At 36.8% G+C, this 21,590-nt stretch overlaps 1 protein-coding gene across 1 annotated transcript in view; it reads left to right on the top strand.

Annotated features, from left to right (window-relative positions):
- LOC129216818 (intraflagellar transport protein 52 homolog) overlaps nucleotides 1-11,763 on the top strand; it is a 33,439-nt gene extending 21,676 nt beyond the window's left edge. The window contains exons 5-11 of the mRNA XM_054851035.1: nucleotides 23-164; nucleotides 515-641; nucleotides 2,815-2,901; nucleotides 4,394-4,462; nucleotides 7,180-7,334; nucleotides 10,262-10,349; nucleotides 11,506-11,763. Coding sequence (XP_054707010.1) covers nucleotides 23-164; nucleotides 515-641; nucleotides 2,815-2,901; nucleotides 4,394-4,462; nucleotides 7,180-7,334; nucleotides 10,262-10,349; nucleotides 11,506-11,763 — 926 coding nt within the window. The remainder of the gene's footprint in view (nucleotides 1-22; nucleotides 165-514; nucleotides 642-2,814; nucleotides 2,902-4,393; nucleotides 4,463-7,179; nucleotides 7,335-10,261; nucleotides 10,350-11,505) is intronic.
- The last annotated feature ends 9,827 nt before the right edge of the window (nucleotides 11,764-21,590 follow it).

The following is a 21,590-nucleotide window of genomic DNA, read 5'->3' as shown; positions in this document are numbered from 1 at the left end:
ATAAATTCTCTTGTCGTTGCAGACGCTGTGGTGAGGACTGTGTACCACAAGTATCACCACCCGAAGGAAGTGCTGGTGTCGAACGGCGTCCTCAACAGGTCCATCAGTGTGGCCGCGGGAAAGAGCATCCCCGGCAAGAATGCGTCTGGCACCAACAACGCCCAGTCAGTGCTGCTCGAGTCATTTCTTTTCTTTTCATTCAGTATTTTTGAGTATAGTCTGGTTCCGGTAAAAAGATCTTTGTCCTTGGACGCGTTCATTTGTGTTTGGGTTGAAAAAGCGGAAATTCTTTGATTGGCATTAGGTCAACAATTGTTATCGGCAACAACAATTGGAACAGCCTTAGCCGATCGGAGGTCAAATTATTAGGGCCAGATTGTATTTTTTTTTTTTTTTTTCAATTCTAATGCGTCTAAAATTGGAAAAGAAAAAGAAACCAGACCTAACCAGCAGTATGAAGTGTAAACAGGGAAATCAGAACATTTTCCTGATTCTGATTTTTTTTCTTGAACAGGGCATTGTCGTTCCTGTATCCTTATGGCGCTACCTTGAACGTGGCCAAACCTGCTGTCGCTGTACTCTCGAGCGGAAGTGTGTCTTTTCCTCTGAACCGTCCTGTTTGTGCCTTTTACAGCCATCCGGTGAGAATACCTTACGATACTTCACTCCCTAACTAGCTGATCAGAGTTCTCATGAAGACTTTCACCTTTTATGGCGTTCGTATTATTGACCAACTTGTCTACATCTCGGAAATCGAATAGGCGTTCTGAAAACCTTTTTTTGAGCAATAACGATTGCTTATTGTTCTCACTTGACTGTTTTGATGTACTATCATTTTATTTTCCCGCCAGCACCCTCTGCAGCATCACCGTCGACCGGCCAGGTTGCATCTATATGCTACACACACGCGCATACATACACAACTACACACACACGCACACACAAATACATACACCTACATACACATACACACACTCAAACACATACATACAGACACCTACACATACATATAGACACCTACATACACACCCACAACTACCCACACACTCATCACACTCATACCTGCACACAGACACAAACACATATACCTACACACACATACACATTCCCCACCACACACAAACACTCATACACACAACTACCCACACACTCATACCTGCACACAGACAAACACACATACACCTACCCCCCCACACACACATAAACACACATGCCTACATACACACACACACTTGTGATTGCGAAAAACATAATTTGAATTCAAGAGGTCAAAATTCATTTTTTTTTTTTTTTTTAATGATTTAACATTGAGGTTGCTTGAAATTCAGAATAAGTGCTTGCATGTTTTGAAATTTACCAAATGATACTTGCTATTATCCAACCATCGATGAGATGGAAAGGCGAATATCCGGTTTGCAGGCGGAAATGAACGCATTTATCTATTGTTTTGCAGGGATGCCAGCTTTTGTAGATGAGTGTTAGCCTCTAAAAATTAAACAGAGTTACATTGACATGAACGAAACACGAACATTAAATTTTTTGTTTTCGCTCTCAATTAGATAGACTGTACTCGTCTAAATTGGCCATTTGCCAATTCCACCTAATGCAGTCTTAAAAATATTTTTAAAAATGGTAAAATAAAATAAAATGTGTCCGCTCGTCGGTTGCAGCTAAGAGACCAATTGGAATTCAAAAATGGAACTGTAGGTTTCATGTGCCGATCATAATGCGCATTTTACTTCAAGGCGTAATACTTTTTCATTATCGAGCAGAAACAGCGTTTTCTCTTAATTTTGTTACAAATGCGCATCAAATCGTATTTTCATTTTGAAAGAAACTAAATTTTTCTTTTTCTTTTTTTTTTTCTTCTTTTGTTGACCATCTTTTCCGTTCTCACTCTATCTAGAAACGAGCTGATGTGTGCATCACATGACTTCCTTTTACTCCAATTTAATGTCACTTCCCCATTATTGGCAATTTTAATGTGAGTCAATTGTTTACTCTCTAAATATCACCAACAGTGGCCAAATTGAAATCAAATTTAAAATTAAAAAAAATTCGCCAAATTTGTCGCCAAGTTGGCGACAAACTTGGCGACCAAAAGACTGGCGATATATCGCCAAGTGTCCGACTAATTATACACCACTTGAGTTTACATTGAAATTAACAATGATTTCCCCCCAAAAAGGGGCAAAAGACCCCCTTAGGAACATCCGAATGCAACCAAAATTAAAGGTGCACAACTAGGTCTCACTAGGAGTCTACGTACCAAATTTCAACTTTCTAGGACATACCGTTTTTGAGTTATGCGAGATACATACACACATACGCACATACATACGTACATACGGACGTCACGAAAAAATTCGTTGTAATTAACTCGGAGGTCGTCAAAATGGATATTTCGGGTGTCTGTAGGTTTCTAGGTATATATCCACGTGTGGTCGGGTCGAAAAAAAGACTCAACATTCATTCGGGGGTGAGAAAAATGAAAATTAAGGTCGATTTTTGAGTGAATTTTTTTTCGCGAATACAATACTTCCTTTTTTGTAAAAGGAAGTAAAAAGTTAAATGTATTTAAAGTTTATATGTAATCTAGTTTGCGAGATTCATCTTTAATTCGAGGTGCTGCCCTCTGGCGGTACCTAACCTCTTTTAAGGGTTAGGTACCACTGTTCTTAGCTATAATATATTTAAGGTTTAGTTCTTGTTCCAAGTGGGTATTCGTTTTTGTGCGTTTTAATTGATCAATGGTTGCACAATTTGATTAAACTGTGTGGTCTTCTGGTTTTAAAATCGTTATTTCTGTTTCAGACCTCGAACGGCAAAATCGTGGTTTTGGGCTCGACGCACATGTTTTGTGATGCCTACATCGACAACGAAGAAAACTTAAAAATTTTGGTAGGTCATGTTTTCTACACTTCCGACAGTTATTGATTTTACTTTTTGATCACACTGGAGTGATACAGTCGAACCTCTATATATCGAAGTAGCAAATTGCCAGAAAAAAATTTTATATATAGAAACTTCGATCTATAGAAACTATCTTATTTTATCTTAAAACATTAAAATAAAGCTCATCCCTATCACAATTTTCGTGTATGAAACCTAGTTGCTAATTTATACGAGCATCGGATTAAATGAAAGTTAATAATTAAAAAAAAAATAACACAAATTACATTTTTGAGCCTTCATACATCTTCATTCTTCTGCAATTCAACTTGATCCGAGAAAAGTAAAAAATCAATCGGCTTAACTTGAAGGATTTTTACTGCAGATAAAAAGACTAGGAATGATAATCAACAGACAAAAGGGCTAACTTGAAACTGATTTTACAATGTTACCGGTTACAACTAAGATATTTGAAATAAACTTGAGGGAATTTAAGAACTCCAAAACGAAACAACGACCTATCTACACACCCCTCAATCCCAGATTCCTTATGAATTTCGTAGCAACCTTTAGTAAACATAATTTTCTCCCCTAACCTTTATTTTTTATGAGACAAACAATCTAAAGTGGAAAAAAATCTATAAATGTCTCGAAAATATTTCGCGATATGTAGAGACTTTTTCGATATATAGAAACGATATTTCTATGTAATGAACATAGAAGTTTGTTGGGATTTCGATATATAGAAAATTTTGATATGTGGAAGTTCGATATATGGAGGTTCGACTGTATATTCATAGCATATGATTGTCTTTGTTGCTGACAACTCTGGCACACGTTTTCAATAACTTGAGTTTACTAACTAGAGGAATACTTTTAGCCAGTTTGGCTTTTTGAAAGCCGAGTGGTATGTTTTATCGCTTAAAGAAGATCAATTTTATTCAATCCACAATCTTCAACATTCTGAAATAGTAATATATGTGACATAACTAATTTATAACCAGGAAATGGCCGAGTATTTATCAGTGCCAAATTTCTCTTAGATAATTAAAATAATAAAGAATGGAACATGTTAATGATGAGTGTATACTACATCTGTACCAAATTCAGTTATTTGAGCTTTTTTTTGGGGGGGGGAGGGGAGTGGCTATTTGCTGGTTTGTCGTTGACAGAAGCATTTGCTTACATATTATTCGATGTAAGAGCAATAACTGATGTTGCAGCTGAAAAAAAATCTGTTTACAGCCCTCCCCCGCCCCCCCCCCCCCGCCCCCCACTTTTTTTTTGGCTCTCTGCCACTTTCTTCCGTGCAATCCGTACAAATTTTTGCCTCATCAATAGAGGTTTAATAGTTTACAATTTGTTAAGATGTTAAAATTGATGCAGTATATTTCTCACAGCCTTAGAAAAGGTTAAGTAGGGATATTTTCCTGAATTAAATGACTTAATTGACCTAGAGTGAATTGAATGCATTAAAATATTATCTCCCATTGTGTTGCAGAATGTCATCTTCAATCATTTAACCACCTCCGGGCTGCAGCTCAATGCCATCGATGCCGAGGATCCAGAAGTGAGTTTTCTTTCTTTTTCTTTTTTAAATACTATACTTGTCTTCGGGTCAGCGATATAAAAATCAGAAACATTTTTTTAAAACATTTCTGTTTTTGATTATACTGAAAAAATTAAATTTCTTCATCTCATTGCTACTTGTTTTGGTATTTTTCCATTGAGGGTGATGTGTAGAAACAGATGTGAAGTGATGGCATGAATGAGCGACAACTTGACCATATATTCCTAAATTCACAGTCGTCAAACTTGACGATCCTAGTTTATTGTCGCCAATTTTTTGTCTGCAACGCAACGATGCATCGCCACGTCGGCGACGAAAAAGTTTGATATGATGCCATCGTCAATTTATGACGTAACTTTAGTTTAACTGAAATTAATGATCCCCTGGAACAGTAGCAGAGCCAAAAATTACCATTTACAGTGGCGCAAAAACGCCCTCCAAAAGCCTTGGTTTTAACATTATTTCCAATCCTAGTACAGAAGTTTGTACACATGTGAGGACTGTTTTGAAAAAATTAAAAAAAAATCCTCCCGAAGATAGTTCTGGCTGCACTGCTGGGGTGTTTGGTCATAATTTTATTTATATGAGTGTAAACTACTGTACCTGTGTTGGTAATGTGTGTTAAAACCTAGTGTTCTAGCGGGGATTTCAACCTCTAAACCTTCTCTTTGGCTGTGCCACTGCAATGAAAGACAGAAAAGTACCATTTGTTTTTAGTATTGGAAAAATTTCTAGACAAATCATTGATTTGCAAACGGAGCAATTCAAAGAGTACTGCCATCGATATTTCTCTCAATAAAATTTAATTAAATGCTGTTTTCATTCGAATACATTCTCTTCGACCTTTCAAAAATCAAAAAAAATATAAAAAAATCGTAATCATTACCTAACTTTTGGGATAGAATTCAGAAGATTCAATTCGATAAAATTGAATTAAATAGACACTAGAAGTGGTTACTAAGTAAGGAACCTAGTATAAAATGAAATGATGAAATGGTTTTCAAACGAAAATGCCAAAATGTCGTGAGAAATTTGGTATTGCTATCAAAAACTGCTACAAATCTTTATCAAACTAAATAAAAATTGGATTGTGGTAGCTGTCAATGTTGAAAAAGTCAAATTGTTTGGGGAAAGAATAGTTGAATTTAGTCCAACAAGCACAAGAGATCATGAAATACACCGCCAGCTCAGTCATTTCCATCCGAGGACTGCAGTTTCGTGCTTATTAATACTCATCAGCCCGGCATAGGAAAGTGACTGAGCTGGAGATGGAAAATCAACTTAAGGAAGCCAAGAGTGCCAAACAAACTGGTAGCTAATATAGAATTAGCGCAGACCAGACGAGTGACCGAAGCAATGGTTCGGTTCAACTCGAAGATTGAAGGCAAGGCATGGTATATTCAGTAAATTACCGGCCAATTATTTGCTTCGGTCACTCGTCTGGTCTGCGCTAATTCTATATTAGCTACCAGTTTGTTTGGCACTCTTGGCTTCCTTAAGAGGTTTTCCATCTATGCTGGGCTGATGAGTGCTAATAAGCACGAAACTGCAGTCCTCGGCTAGAAATGACTGAGCTGGCGGTGTATTTCATGTATTTCTGCTTTAGCCCTGGCTAATTGGCGGTAATTTACTGAATACAAGAGATCAGTTTTGTGCTGCCAACTTCAGAACGTCATCGTTAATGTCCTGCATGTACTGATGCAAATTTCGGGTGAAAGGAAAGTCTCAAGCAACTATTTTTGCGGAAGACACCATAAATATGATGCCTCATAAATCAAGAGTTTGATGGGTATTTTCGCGCTTGTAGTGCTTCCTAAATTTTGCGAGAACCCTGTGGTATATGATGCATTCCTCCAGATTTTTAAATTAATTTTATGTGAGACATTCAACACATTTCCCTCTGGTAGTTGTATTTTGTTATTAAATAAAGCTGAAAACAGTGATATGGCAGTTATTACATCCTCTGGTTTTCTCTTCTAAATAATTATTGCTTTTTTTTCAACATGAAATGTGGTACAAAACAAAGCATCAACGAGTTTGTTTTTTTCCCCTCCTAGATTGTCATCCTTGTGCCTTGGCTTTCGCTAGTAAGAGTATATCGTACCTTTCAAAAAACTTTTGTCTTTGACAGCCCTCCCCCCCCCCCCCAAAAAAATGCTGAAAAAAAGATGCAACAAATCTATTTTAAAACAATTTCGAATGTTTTATAGTCATTAATGTTTCCCCTTTTTTTTTTCAAAAAGAAATTAATTAATTTAAAAAAATTTCTAACATTTTCATCTTGACTTACAATGGATAAAATCATATTTATTCCTAAGCTGACCTTGTGGAAAAGGTCAAGTTAAAGATTAAAATTCTTATAAAGCTTCAAAGGGGGAAAATTGGATCAAGAACATCAATTTCCTGTTTTAAAATGGTTAATCTTATTATTGCTTATTTAAATTTACATTTCTAAGCTATAGCCTTTCCTAATGAAATTTTGAGGAAGATCTTATTTTATGTTCCTGTAAAATAGCAAAAATTCTTGAGATTTTTTTTTTTTTTTTTTTTTTTTTGAATGAGAGAATTTGAGCTTATGTGTACGTTTTCAATGTTCAATATAGATATTCATTAGAGTCAGAGAGTGGTTATTTGTTAACATTATTTGAAATGTTGATTTTATGTAAGCATTGAAACCATTCTAACTCTGGGATCAATGCGGTTGCTGTGCGTTGCAGATCTCGGATTACCACACAATTCCGTCGATCGGACGCCTGGCAGAGAATCCTTTCGGCTGCCTACAGGAGTGTGACGAGATCCCTGCTGACCCCTCGGTGCTGTTCCGCGCCTCCCTCTTTCAGTTCGACAACAGAGTGCTGCCCAAAGTGCTCAAGTGAGTAGCCATTTGTTAATCTCCTATTTTGCCTTCGATATCAAATCGTTTTGCCGTTCTCTCATGATGAATCACCTGGGCCTGATTACCCAAAATGCCCTGGGGACTTGAGCTTCCCCTGAAAATTTTCAAAGGATCCGAAAGTGACTCAAAAACAGTGCTTCAAAATTTTAATTTCTGCTTTTAGACGCATTTTTATTAGACATTACAAACACTAGAGCGGGTTTAATAAAATTTTTTAGAAGAAAGTTAAAAAGTGAGGATACATTTCATAAAATGTAGTCAGAACTTTTTCATTGTGGGATTTCGCCAAAATGTCTTTTAATGTATTTTAACAACTTGTAATAAATTCTGTGGGGTGACAAATATGTTTCAACAACTAACCACCCTTATTCGCTCGTAGCTGTAGTAGCATATTTAATGTACCCAATGTCTGTGTTGAAGGAAAAGGGGTGAGTAACTTTATCTAAGTGCTGCTCGACCATATTCGGAAATAATGCTTGCCTTATTAGTGAGTTTTGCTTTAGTGTGTATAAAATTTTGAGTGTGAGGGGATGCTGGTGTTTTGGGGAGTTGGGTATACATACTGTTACGGATCCGGTGCGACTTCAAACTTTCTTGAAAGGACGACACAGTTCTTGAGAAAAACACGGGAGATTTATCTACAGTATGTACAGGAAAGATCGTTAACAACTGATAAATTAATCATCAGCAATTAAGCAAATATCAATCAACACCGTAAACTCAACTGTTACACACGTATTTACATCCAAATACGCCAAACAACACAGCGAAATGCGCAATAAACAGAGCTAAATACACTCTCAGTACAACTTCTCAATCGAGACTGCCTTTTTATCATGCGGCACGGCTATTTATAGACATCGAAAGAGAACTTCTCAGATATTCCAGAAAATCCTACACCTTTCTACACTTTCTTATTTCTTTCCATTCACAAATTTTATCATTCAGAAATGAGGGGACCGTATACTTCAGCCGAATGTACGGGGGCTGTATATTCATTACCAGAAACTATTTACAGGTTACGTTACTACAATAATTTTAGATGAAAGATAATTTAATAAACACCAAATTTAGCTTGATTACGACAAATTAATCACAAAAATAATTACTATTTACAGAATTTGTAACAATACCTACTCCTACCTGAGCTTTGGAATTCAAAATTAAAAACCCAGATTTTTACTCAGTGTTTAGATCAGAGCTTATTGCTAAAAGGAAGGGCTTGCAGAATGCTGTTCAGATGGAGGATAGATACCAGGATATCTGGATTTTGACTGATTGTCGTGCCTCGATTTGGCATCGCTAAAATCGGGGTTTTGTTATTCATTAGACTAGTCTGGACGTCTTAAATCTTCTTCACAGACTTTCCCCCGGACACACTATTCATTCCCAGTTTATCCCTTTACATGTCGGAGTTAAAGGCGATGTAAAAGCCGACTCCCTGGCTAGGTCTGCTGTTGAGGAGGGTGTGAGTCCTCGTGGGGATCTCACCTTCAGTGAGATTTCCACCATGGCAAAAATAGAGTTTACCAGACAAATGAAAACTCCTGCCATCCACTCATAGCACTTAGCAAAATTTCCGAATGAATCTCTCGGACTCAGCCTTAGACAAGGACGGATCCAGAAATTTTTCAAGGGAGGGGCGATTGATTTTTATTACCGTCTTTTTACTATGTATACTGATTTAAAAATATGGATCACAAAGGTTTCGGATTTTAATTCTGACACGGTTCCAGATAGGGTCCCAAACTCAAACCTCCCTTCTCCCAACATCAATGAAACTCGTCTAAATTTGGGCTTTTTTAACTTCATTTTCGAAAAATTACCAGTGGAGAGTCCCTAAAGGGAGGGGCGATCGCTCCCATCGCCCCTCCCTTGTATCCGTCCCTGGTCTTAGATCCCACCAAACCACCTGCTGCAGGTTTTTCAGTGGCCATACAAGAGCCTTCAGGTTTTGTGAAGGTCATAAGACCTTTGCGAAAGCCACTTGTGTTCTGCTGCTGAGGCCTCACCTGCTCACATTCAATTTGTTTGCGATTTACGAAGGATGAGTTCCTTTGCGAGTTGCGACCCACAAGTGTTTTTGGAAATATTATTCGGATTCATGGGGATTATCTAGCCCTACGAGACAATTCCGAGATAAGTCAAAAAATAAAAAAAAGAATATTGAGAAAGATTTTCCCTGGCAAAGGGAGTGGGGGCACATGAACTTCAAAATAAAATAACTACATGAAGTGTTATGTTTTGGTTCTACTAAAGTATGAGTAAAGCAATGTTTCTCTTATCTTATTACATGTCTGCCAACTCTTCCGGATTTCCCGGAAGTTTTACGGTTTTTCATGTCCGATTATGAGCAAAATCTTCCGGATTTTTCATGTTTTGTAGGAAAAAAATTGTATCTTGCCAATTTTGGCGCTAACGATACTTTTGTGGAACGCGGCACCGCGTTTTAGGCCAAGTAGCCAAGGAGAGGTTGCCGTAGGAGAATCGCACAAGAAGACGTGAGGCAAGATTATGACTTCACTGAGGGATACAGCGCATGACTTCATCAGGATCCAATCGAAGCGAGCGTCGCGGCGGGCAACTAGGGGCACAATTTCGGCGCCGATCTTCATCTTCGCGGTCGCGTTGTTTTTGAAGATGAGTACGAGTAAAAAACGTTATTTCCAAACTTTTAAAGAAAGCAATACAAGTAATATTTACTAAACGAAAGTAAATTCAATTGATATGAAATTCATAACTAATATATTGTTAAATGTAAAAAGAGTAGGTGTCCTGTTTGATTTTATTTTGCGTTGAAATCTTCTGGATAAAAATATCTTCCGGATTTTTTTTCTCGGAGGTTGGCGAGTATGTTATTAGAACTTGAGTCACTATAGCAGATATTTTTTTTTTCTCTGCAGGGCTTACAAGGAACTGAATATGAAGCACGAGCCGCTGAAGCTCATCATGCCAAGATTTGAAACACCACTGGCTCCGTTACAACCCGCGGTAAGTTTCGAATGCTATTTCAGAAACTTTATGACATTGAGAAAGAAAAGAAGAAACAAGCGCACAAAATGGTGATGCTGTGAAAATGTCCATGTAAAGTGTAACAGGTATATCTTAAGGTATCTTAAAGTATCTATGGTAGAAATGTAAGATGGTCGGGCGAGTTTGGTCCGAGAATCGCTCTTGTTTCAGCCAAAAAACTAACCACTCTCTTCTCTAGCGAGTTACAACTCTGCGTTTCCCCAGTTCCTACGTATTTCTTACGCCTTATAATTGTAACATATTCACAGGTGCTCTTTTTACGTGGCTTTTTGCACATGCTCATTTGAATCTGTGCTGCGTTCACATAACCCCCTTTCTCTTAAACAATTTTGCTACGATTATATTGCTTATCTTATACAGTCGACTCTTGATAACTCGAAGCCTTGTAACTCGAATGTTCCAGATTCTCGAAGTTTTCATTCCGCCCCAAAATAGTTTAGTGTTTTTAATTCAAAGTTGTCTCTATATCTCGAATGTACTCCCTTTAAGTCGAAATTTTTACGAGTGTTTCGTTTCTATTTCATGCATGAAGCATTTATGCTTTTGGCTGCAAAAAAATGCAACCAAAAACAGAAAAAAAGTTTTTTTTTTTGGCCTAATACACATTAGTTTGCTTATCACCTTGTGTGAGGGGGAACAGTGTTGCAAGATTAAGTTAAAAGCAGCGGATTAGGCTCCTTTTCACCGTGGCTGACGACCTACAATTTTATTGCTGACTATCATCGTTTGAGAGATTTATAATTTTGGCAAAAATTGAAAAAAGCAGCCTTAATTTTCTGTATGACTCACATAATCTGCTTTTAAAACAAAAAGACATTTAAAAGCAGTACTAACTGAAATCAAGAGAAAATAAATTGGACCTGCTACATACAAACTTAATGACTTTTTAAGGGTAATGGGTCAAAACTTCGCGGCTAAAACTTCGCGTGGACAAAACTTCGCGTAGACAAAACTTCGCGCAGTCCAAATTTCGTGCATACAAAACTTTGCATAAACAAAGGGAAATAAACTTCCGATAACTCGAACTACCGATTGCTCGAAGATTTACCTTGGGACTTCGAGCTATCGAGAGTTGACTGTATTATGTTTATATTTCTAAATCCGTGTGTTTCAGGTGTTTCCTCCCTCGTTCCGCGAAGTGGAGAAGCCCTCCCTGGAACTGTTCGATCTTGACGAAGCGTTCAGCACGGAACGGGCCCGGCTGGCCCAATTGGCCAACAAGTGCACAGACGACGACATCGAGTACTTCGTCCGGGAGTGCGGAGACGTCCTATGCGTTGCCGACAAGCTGGCGTCGGACACCAGGGACGGAAAACACATCCTAGAGTACATTGCCTCGCAGGTGGCAGAGTTCAAGAAGCTCAACCAGTGATCGTGCTCCTTTCCGGAAATCCATCTGTGGATGTGTTTAGTTGTCAGACAGGCAAAAAGAAATGACAGGGCTCAATATCGAGAAGAGTACTTAATCCTTTGTTTGTTGAATATTTTGAAAAGTTTTTGTCTGGCTTAGGTTTACTTCCTTTCATTTCTTTGTCTCCCCAAGGCCGCCTCTAGTGGTTTTGCCGCCCTAGGCAATATTAACATGTGCTGCCCCCTCCCCATTGAATAATAATGATAATAATAGCAATATAAATAATAATAATATATTAATGAAATAAAAATAATAGTAAAGTGCTTAAAATTAAAGTGAGTTTCTAGTTAAATTCCAAACTGGATTTTGCATATCCAAGCACTGGTACACACTTTAAATTATCTTTTTTAGCATTAAAGTAGGGCATCCTATGGAACTGAAACAGAAATTAATGTTTTCAAAAGATTTTTAAATCACGCAATTTGCCACCTCTAAGATTGAATTGAATTTTTAGTTAAATTCCAAACTATGTCTTGCATATCCAAGCAATGGCACACACTCTAAATTATTATTTTTTTTAGCATTAAAGCTGTGAATCTTATAGCGCTAAAGCAGGTATTCATACTTTTTTTTTTAAATGTTCCCACTTCGAAATTTGCCGCCCCTAAAATCTGCCGCCCTAGGCGGCCGCCTAGGTCGCCTACCCCTGGAGCCAGGCCTGTGTTTCTCCTTCAAAATTTCGGAGTGAATCGTCTTGTATCACCAATGGAATGAACAGCGTAACATTTAGCATTAATAGCATTCAAAAGAATTGAAACGCAAACGAATCACTTTTATATTGTGAATTCTATCCAGTCCAGTAAAGAAAAAAGGATTTACAAATATGAAAGTGTTTTGATTGGCGGTAAGCAAGGGTGTCAGTAAATGGCAGAGTATTTTAAAGCCTCATTCTGTTCCAGATATAATTTTCTGCTACGCGCTCTTTGAATTCTCAAGGTCATATTCAGTAATCACACCATGAAAGTGATTGTCCAAATTGATATATTGTGGGTTTCGAAGAAAAAGCCTCCTGAGTTCATAAAAATATTTCATCAACGCGGCCGGATATCTCTCCTCGGTAAGGTTGGCCACAGCTGTCCACTGTCCAGCTGTGCATATTTATTAACATGCTAAGATCTGCAATGTTGCTTAAAACAAAGGATTTAGTTGGATTAACCCCCATCTTTTCCGCTGCGCTCATGATACAGTTTGTGATTTAGCGAGCTAAACAGTAAATTGGTTTGCTCACAGAGTTTGCGTTTGCAAATTATGCATATCTTTTTTAGCACTTTGCAAATTTTTTTACTGTCGTTCTTGCTGCATTTATTCAAGCATCGTTTCTGTAATGTTTGACAGCACTACGGGAGCTTATTGAACGCGTTCCTGTAAGATCCACAACACTGTCAGAAGCGACAATTTGATGAAATTTGCATCTGTTCTGTAATAATCACTGCATTCTTCAAAACTAAGTTTGTAAAATAAACAGCAGATTGCTAGCGTGTCGGCTGCCAACAACTTGCTTTATCTTTTATATTTAGTACGAATGTTTAAATTTAGCATGTCTCTTTACTTAGTGACTTTTGCCAGAATGCTGACGAAAAATGATTTTGAGAAATCCCTTGCACTTCATTCTGTACTTTCCATGGGCACCCATATGCAAAACTGTAAAGGCCCCCCCCCTTTACAAATATATACCATATACAGATATATATATATACCATATGGCAGATATTTTAACCATGGTTTAGCAGAATATTTTCCCCATAGAAACAGATTTCAGGACAGATTAGAGTCATTAAAATTTGACATTTTTAATAACTTATTCTTTAATGGCTAGAGAAGAAATGTTTTTACATTTTTTGAAAGAAAAAAGTACTAAAAGCAAGGAAGTTCTAATTTCTAGGGGGGGGGGGGGGTCTCGAGCCCTCCCTTGTCCCCTATGTGGGTGCCCTTGGTCCTTTCTAAAGAAATTTTGGAATTTTTGTATTCATGCTTGTGTGCTTTCGAAAGAGTTTTTAATTCCTCTTCTTTTTAAACAGATGTTCGATATACAGAGAGAATCTATTTTTGCCCTTTTAGTTAGAAGTTATTACTACTCTATGGGATCACTTCAAAAAAAAAAAAAAAAAGCAAATAAATAAATAAATAAATAAGGAAAAGTAAAATTGAAAAAAAAAAGCTTGAGGAAATAATTACCATCATCATCCATTACCATTGTCAATCCATAAAATCATTGGGCTCGGCTTCAGTGAGTTGAACTTGTTCAGGGTTTTGGTGGTCACTAATTGAAAGGGCGAGGTTGTGGTATTTGCGCTGAGTTAAATTGGATTCAACTTAGCGCCAATACCATTCCCCAAGAAAAAGTGAGCACTATCAAGCCAAACTTTGACCTTCTACAAATATTGCTTGCTGATTTTAATTTCCAGCTGTTGTTTGTAGTCCCCCCTCCCTCCTTAACAGGAGGTCCGTCCATGATACTTTCTGCTTTGCTTCATTTAGCAAACTTTTTTTGAAATCAACACCAAATTACTATTTTTATTTGCAGCGGTCATTTTCGATGCCTACATTCTAGTCCAATTTTATTCATCTCGAAATATGTTCGCTTAAATTGAATTCCTACAGGAATCGATGTGCGCAAGATTAATTTTTAATTATTGTTAGATATGATTTTATTGAAATGAAACATATTGTCTGTAATATGTATTTGTTGTGTGTTCATTGTATACAAATGAGTCTGTTATTGCAAATGAAAAAGAAATTATAAGATTTGAAATAAAATATCTACCTTTCAAAGACGTGTCTTAGTTTTATCTAAAGTTCCCATGATCTTTTAAAGTGCCTGAGTCAAGCTCCTCTCTGATTTCAATTTTATTAAAAATGACATTGAAAACTCGAAGTATATCTCCAACAGCTCGTTATGGAGTTCGTACGAATTGTCTGGCATTTTCTTGTAGATTAGCCTAAGCTCCGACTAAGGGGCAAAAATTACAGTTTTTTTTTTTTAATTTATTTATACAGAAGCTATTGCTTTACATTCATTGAGGACCGCGTACAATGCGCCTTGCCTTCGGACATACACAAAATATATTTACATCACAAGAGAAGGAAATAACACCCAGAGCACCGGCGCGAATCGAAAACGCAACCTTTGGCTTAGAAAACGAAACTTCTACCACAGAGCCACGGAGTTCCCTGCTTAATTTTAAACAACTGAAAAAATGAGCTTCTGTTAAATCACGATTTCTGCCCTCGTATCCTTTTTCTGCTTTTCGACGACCGAAACGTTGATTTGCTTCCGAAGTTTACGTTTTACACTTATGTTTCCTGAAAACTTGGAGGCTTTATTGAAAATTAATTTCCGCAATAATGTTTTTCTCAATTTTGTTAAAACCATGTGCTCCCCTAATTTTTTTGATCAGTGTACATGTAAAAGAAGATATGAAAGCTCTTAAGATTTTACCTTCTGACCTCCCAAGCTCTTGCAGAAGAATAACCCAGTAATACCTGGTAATTCAGCAAGTTCATTTGCTGTTTTCTATGTTTTTTGACGTTAAATACCAGTAATTTCTTTTTACTTCCTTTTACAAAAAAGGAAGTATTGTATTCGCAACAAAATTTTCACTCAAAAATCGGCCTTAATTTTCATTTTTCTCACCCCCGAATGAATGTTGAGGTTTTTTTCCGACCCGATCACACGTGGATCTATGCCTAGGAACGTACAGACACCCAAAATATCCATTTTTACGACCCCCGAGTTAATAAGAACGCGTTTTCTCGTGACGTCCGTATGTACGTATGTATGTGCGTATGTGTGTATGTATCTCGTATAACTTAAAAACGGTATGTCCTTGACAGTTGAAATTTGGTACGTAGACTCCTAGTGGGGTCTAGTTGTGCACCTTCCCTTTTGGTTGCATTCGGATGTTCCTAAAGGGGTCTTTTGCCCCTTTTTGGGGGAAGTCATTGTTAATTTCGATGTAAACTCAAGTTGTGTTATAATTTGTAGGACACTTGGCGATATATCGCCAGTCTTTTGGTCGCCAAGTTTTGTCGCCAACTTGGCGACAAATTTGGCGATTTTTTTCTTTTCTTTTTTTTTTTTTAAATTTGGTTTCAATTTGGTCATTGTTGGTGATATTTAGAGAGTAAACAATTGAATCACATTAAAATTGCCAATCATGAGGAAATAACATTAAATTGGAGTAAAAGGAAATCATGTGATGCTCACATCAGCTCGTTTAGATTTATTAATGTTCTCACATCAATTGAATATTTTCCCACTTAGCTTAGCAGTTCACTGTGACTGTTTACTTCGCTCGTTTTCTGTGCTTCGTGTTGTTCTTTCGTCGTGTTCGTTTCTATGTTTGCGTAGCGCTTCGTGTACTTTCTTCAAAGTTGTTTGGTGAAGAGTTTACTCCAAGTTAAAGGTATTTCTTTGTTCTTCTATAATTCTTTCTCATTATATGGAAGTCGTTAAGAGATCTAAAACGCTCTTGCAAAAATAATCATTTTCATGCTTTATGTGGATACATTTTCGCGCCTCCACTGAGATGGAATGAAGGGAGCGAGAAACTCTTGATGGCTAAATTGTTGCATTTTATCCCCCTCCAACTTTAAAGCCATTGTTTCGTTATAATTCGCGATTGTTTGTTTTCTATAATTTTTAAAGCATCTTGTAATAGCATGGTGTTCAACTTTGAGCATTATTACAAAGTTATAAAGTATACCTTCCCGCATATAATTCAAAATATGTGCTTGTAAGAGAGTTTGCTTCTTCCTTATTGTTACGAAATAAGGTCAAAGGGGCTGTCCACAAATTGTGTCATGCTTTGAGGGAGAGAGAGGCTCATGAAATGGTGACAAGAGGGAGGGAGGGGGCTATTAAAAGTGTGATACCACGCATTTTTTATTGGAACATGTTTGTGCAAAATAAAGTTACATGAGACAGGGGAGAAGGGGTGAAAAACGTGGCATCATTTAAGGACAGGCTAAAAATATTATTGGTTTTACATTGATAAAGCATATTTATCCAGCTTCTGGTTTTAGAGAGAGTCATTACGTAAATATAACTCTCAAATCAGATGGAAGGGGGAGGGGGGTCATAAATGTAACAATTTATGCCCAATTGAGTTGATAATTTTACCTCCCTGTGCCAGATTTACCACGACGCAAATGTTGCAACTGCGAGGGGCCCTTGCGACAGAGGCCCTGAAAGTTACTTGTTTCTGAAACGCTAAGTGGTATACAAAGTACCCAAAAATATTCATTGCGATGGGCCCCCAAACAAGTAAAACTGCCGCTGGTTCCTTTATGAGATTATGTTAACAATAAAAGTATTGATCTTTGTACTTTGCATATTCTCTGTTATATAAATCGCTTTAAAGCCATAGACAGTAAATTTGTTTCTTGAAACTTTCTGGTTTTTGTAAAATTTTATGTCTTTATTTAAAAAGCAACTTCAAAGAAATTGTGAAATTCTGTCTGTAGCGGGTCTGCGTCCAGGAGACCCCATAGCTAGGGCCGTGCTTAGGAAGTGACAAACTATGCAGCCGCACAGGGCCGCTAAAATATTTTGAAGTTGAGGGGCCGCCAAAATATTACAAGAAAATAAAATACTTCTGTGTGAAAAAATATTTTCTTTCTAGTGGTACCAACGAAAAGAAGATGCAATGGAACAAACTTGAGCAACAGCGCATTAAAAATAGGGTATTTTTCATGTGAACGATTATGATAGCCACTTTGGATGACAATATCTTTTAGAAAATCAATATTTACGCTCTGCATTTATAACCCTTTAAAAGCATGTATATTGACAATAGAATTACAAAGTAAGAGCTTTCGAATTATTTTTGTTCAAAATTTGTGACATTCTAAAATCCAGGAAGAAGTTTCTCTACTGCGTTTTTCTTGCGACTTTGCATTTGTGCTACACAAAAGTTAATGAACTCAAATTCAGAAAAAACTGGAACATATTGACAACCAAAAGTACTTTGAACTCCTAAAATTTCAGGCTTCCAGTGTGATAAATTTTCCCGTAATATGAACTTAAACATGGCAATTCGTTACGACAGACAGAATTTCAAGAAATTAAAAAATCTGTTCCTTATATTAACGAAAAGAAGATGCGAGGTGACAAACTAGAGCTAATAAAGCGCTTTGAAAATAAGCTATTTTTCACTTGGAACGGTTTTGATAGCCACTTTGAATGACAGTATCTTTTAGAAAACAGATATTTAAGCTCTGAAACTGTAACCCATTAAAAAACAAGTATTTTTACAATGTAATCACGAAGTACGAGTCTTTGAATTATTTTTGTTCAGATATTATGACAACCAAAAATCCAGGGAAAGATTTCCCCGCCGCGCTTTTTCACGAGTTTACACGCGTACTATAAAAATCTAATGAGCTCAAATTTCCAAAAATACTTGAATGTATTAACAGCTAATCGTACTTTAAGCCCCTAAAATTTCAGGCTTCCAGTGTGATAAAATTTTCTGTAAACTGAGTAACTTGGTAGTTTGGCGCAAAAAGCTGATCCGCCATTTAGGCTCACATTTTTCGGCGATCCTAGATCCTCGGGATTTAGATCTAGGAAGCTGAAAATTTGCATAGGTTAATTTCAAAGGCACCTCTATAAAATTTCATCCAAATCGGAGATGGTCGAACGGGGACCTCTAGGTCACTTGACATGGAATGACTCTTATATATTTGCTAGTAGTAAAAATAAGTGAAAAGGCAGAAAAAGGTCAAAATTTTTCATTCTTTTTGCGAACGTTATTCTGAAATTAATTTCAATTTCGTATTTCATACTCCGCCCCCCCCCCCTGGGATGAAAATAACGCAATTTGGATACCAGTCTTTATTTCATCAATTACGTCTCTTTCGGATTCCAAAAATTTTCTTTGCAACCATATCTTGTGTCATATTTTTCACATTAATTTTGTAATTGCTTATAAAAATCTCGAACTAACTTATACAGCTGGGTGACACATTACAGCGGGTTATGTTTTGGGAGTATAAAGGCCTTTGAAATTTGGTACAAAATTACTTCGAACTTCAGAGAGTTTTGCATCTCGGAACGTTTTGCTTTTATTGCGAGCAAGTTTTTTTATAATTTTTTCTAATTAATTTCTTTAATTAAAATTTCACATAAATTGCCTATTAAGGGTTGAAAAATTTCTCTCACCCCTTAGCATTCTATATCATTAGAAAGAACGTTTTTCTGCATCAGATTACGCTCGTTCCAATTTTCGCAGTTACAAGTAGTTACAGCAACAGAAATAAAGGTTTCTATTTTAGCCATAGTCCAATGCTAAAGGCTCAATTCAAGCCCGAATCGAAAGAGCACACTTACTGAAGAGGACGAATTTGGATATGTTTTTTCAAATATCCGAAATAGCCGTTTTGCTATGCTCAGAAATCCCTTAGCACCTAATCTAAAATACAAATAGATCCAGCAGTTACTCAGCAGACCTTATGGATTTTTCGTTCACCGATGAAGTTGAATATGAAGAACGGGGAAGCAGTCTGCTCCTTCCAATAAAGAGCTTACAAGAAGTAAAAAAATATATTCTTTTTCATAAAGACTAGGGGGAAAACTTGCAAAGTATTTCAATCCTGGCGTTTGTATTTAACGTTAATTGAAGCTCCGCTGTTTTAGTTTAGCCTTGCTTTGAAATGAATAAAATAATAACGCGCAGACGATTTTTATCTGCAGACGATTTTAAATCATGCATCTTTCGTTCTGTGTTTTTTTATTAAGTACGCAATAAACGGTGGAACAAACATGATATGTGGTTAATTGTCTTGTTTAATGAATTATATCGCATAATTATGGACATCCCCGCACCTACCAGCACCTTTCAGAAAAAATATACAGTCCCCTATCGCATAACTGGAAAACAACATTTACTTTGAACTCAACGACTAAAAACTCGCTATTACAGACTACTTTCAATCTAAAGGCCCGTACTCGTAACTAAACGTGTCAAAATGATATAAGATGGTATGTATAACAATGTTCTTTTCCTAAAATATAAATATATCTTTTAAAAAGTAATCTAAACTACCTTTACTTCCTTTTCTATTTATTTGATTTATGCTTTCTACGTACTTCCTGCATTTACGTTTTCCCGTTTTTTAACCCATTCCCTCGAAAAACGTGAAATCGGGGTTTCACTGTATTTTTTTTCTTTTCTGCACACTGCGCAAAGTCGTGTCTTTCTTATCAGAGATGTGTTTGAAATTGTGTTGAATTGTTTAACAACTTCACTTCACTCTAGAATGAATTTAAAGAAATCACTGGACAAATGTCTATGTATATTTTATTGAAAAATAAGTACATATATTTTCAAAACAGTCAACTAACTACACAGAAATGCATTAATGAATGATAGCAAAGTCATAAGAACAATGTGTACAGAACATGACATGCAAAATGATTTTTCGCAGGGTTATATATATAACAATTTGATTCTCTCAGATCTGTATCACTTAATTACTGACAAGTTCGATGGACAGTGACGAAGTGAGAAACAGCACAACATTGACTCATAATGGACAAGGGCGCCCCGATGGGAAGTCGCTGTGACCTCCCCAAAATGTCCTTAATAGGTAAATTTCGTCTGACGATTCGGCAAATTTGGGGACATAATTGCAGCTCTGCAATTTTTAAATGTCCGAATGTCTCTTTTCATTAAATGTACTTATTTGTACATAGTAAAACCTGTGAAGTTGGCCACCTGTCTAAGTTGACCGCTTTTTTCAGGCACGGAATTAGCACTTATCATATAAATCAACCTCTGTAAGTTGACTACCTGTTTAAGTTGATCACTAGAGTAGTGCACCGCAAGTGGTCAACTTACACAGGTTTCACTGTACCCCTATTTTATCATTCGACAAAATTTGGAGTTCCGCTTGACAAAACTGAGAATTTCCGCCCAACCAAAAATTTAAGTTCGGAGCGTCCCTGATAATGGAAATGCCACCTTTTTAATGTGACGAAGAAATCGACTGGTGCCCATTTCTTCCAAATGGATCTTAACAAATATAAATGATTGAAAATCAAAGCAAAAAAAAAAAAAAAAAAACTGAAAGTTACTTCTAATAATATAGCCATGAATTGAAAAAAAAAAAAAAAAAAAAATCTTGCGGGCTATTTGCACTTTCCTTTTTCTTATTTTCAACTGATTTTAGTGGCGACATCTATGTGTTGTTTGGAAAACTAAAAGAATGCAGTCTGCACTGCAATGCAAGAACTAAGGGCAAATTTTTAAAAGAGTAGTTTTTAGTTCGTTACCCAGTTACCCTCGGGGGTTGAATTCAATTCCTTGTACGCGTATGATTTTAAAAAGTATGAAAATGTTTGTATTGACATACAATCTTTTTGAAATTATCGTGCTGCAAGACGCTGTGACGGATCTAGGTGGATGAATGCCGCCGTCCGTGAGAGCGGCGCCCAGACGCTGGTTCTGATTTAAAGCAACCCTAAAGTTTTAGGTCGTTAATTTCCGCAATTTTCCGGAGGAGAGCCTCCGATACATAAAATTCTCGATAATATCATTAAAGTTTACTAAAATTCCATTTTTATGTTTTCAATTTCGAATATTTTCCGGAGGAAAGCTGGTTGCCAGCCTTTTCTTCCCTAACTTAGATAGACTTAGCCTAAAGGGGGATTTGGGGGACTTCAGTTTCAAATAATTTTCGGTAAGAACTTTTCCTTCGTTCTTTCCTCCCCTAACATCAGAACATAAAGCTTAAGGGGGCGAAAAAACTAATTTGTGGTAAAGCTTGTTTTTTTGAGCTTTAAT

Source organism: Uloborus diversus, chromosome 2 (genome assembly GCF_026930045.1).
Source record: "Uloborus diversus isolate 005 chromosome 2, Udiv.v.3.1, whole genome shotgun sequence".
In the NCBI taxonomy this organism is placed as follows: Eukaryota; Metazoa; Arthropoda; class Arachnida; order Araneae; family Uloboridae; genus Uloborus; species Uloborus diversus.
Note: the sequence above shows the minus strand (reverse complement) of the source record. Positions and strands in the feature narration are given on the sequence as shown.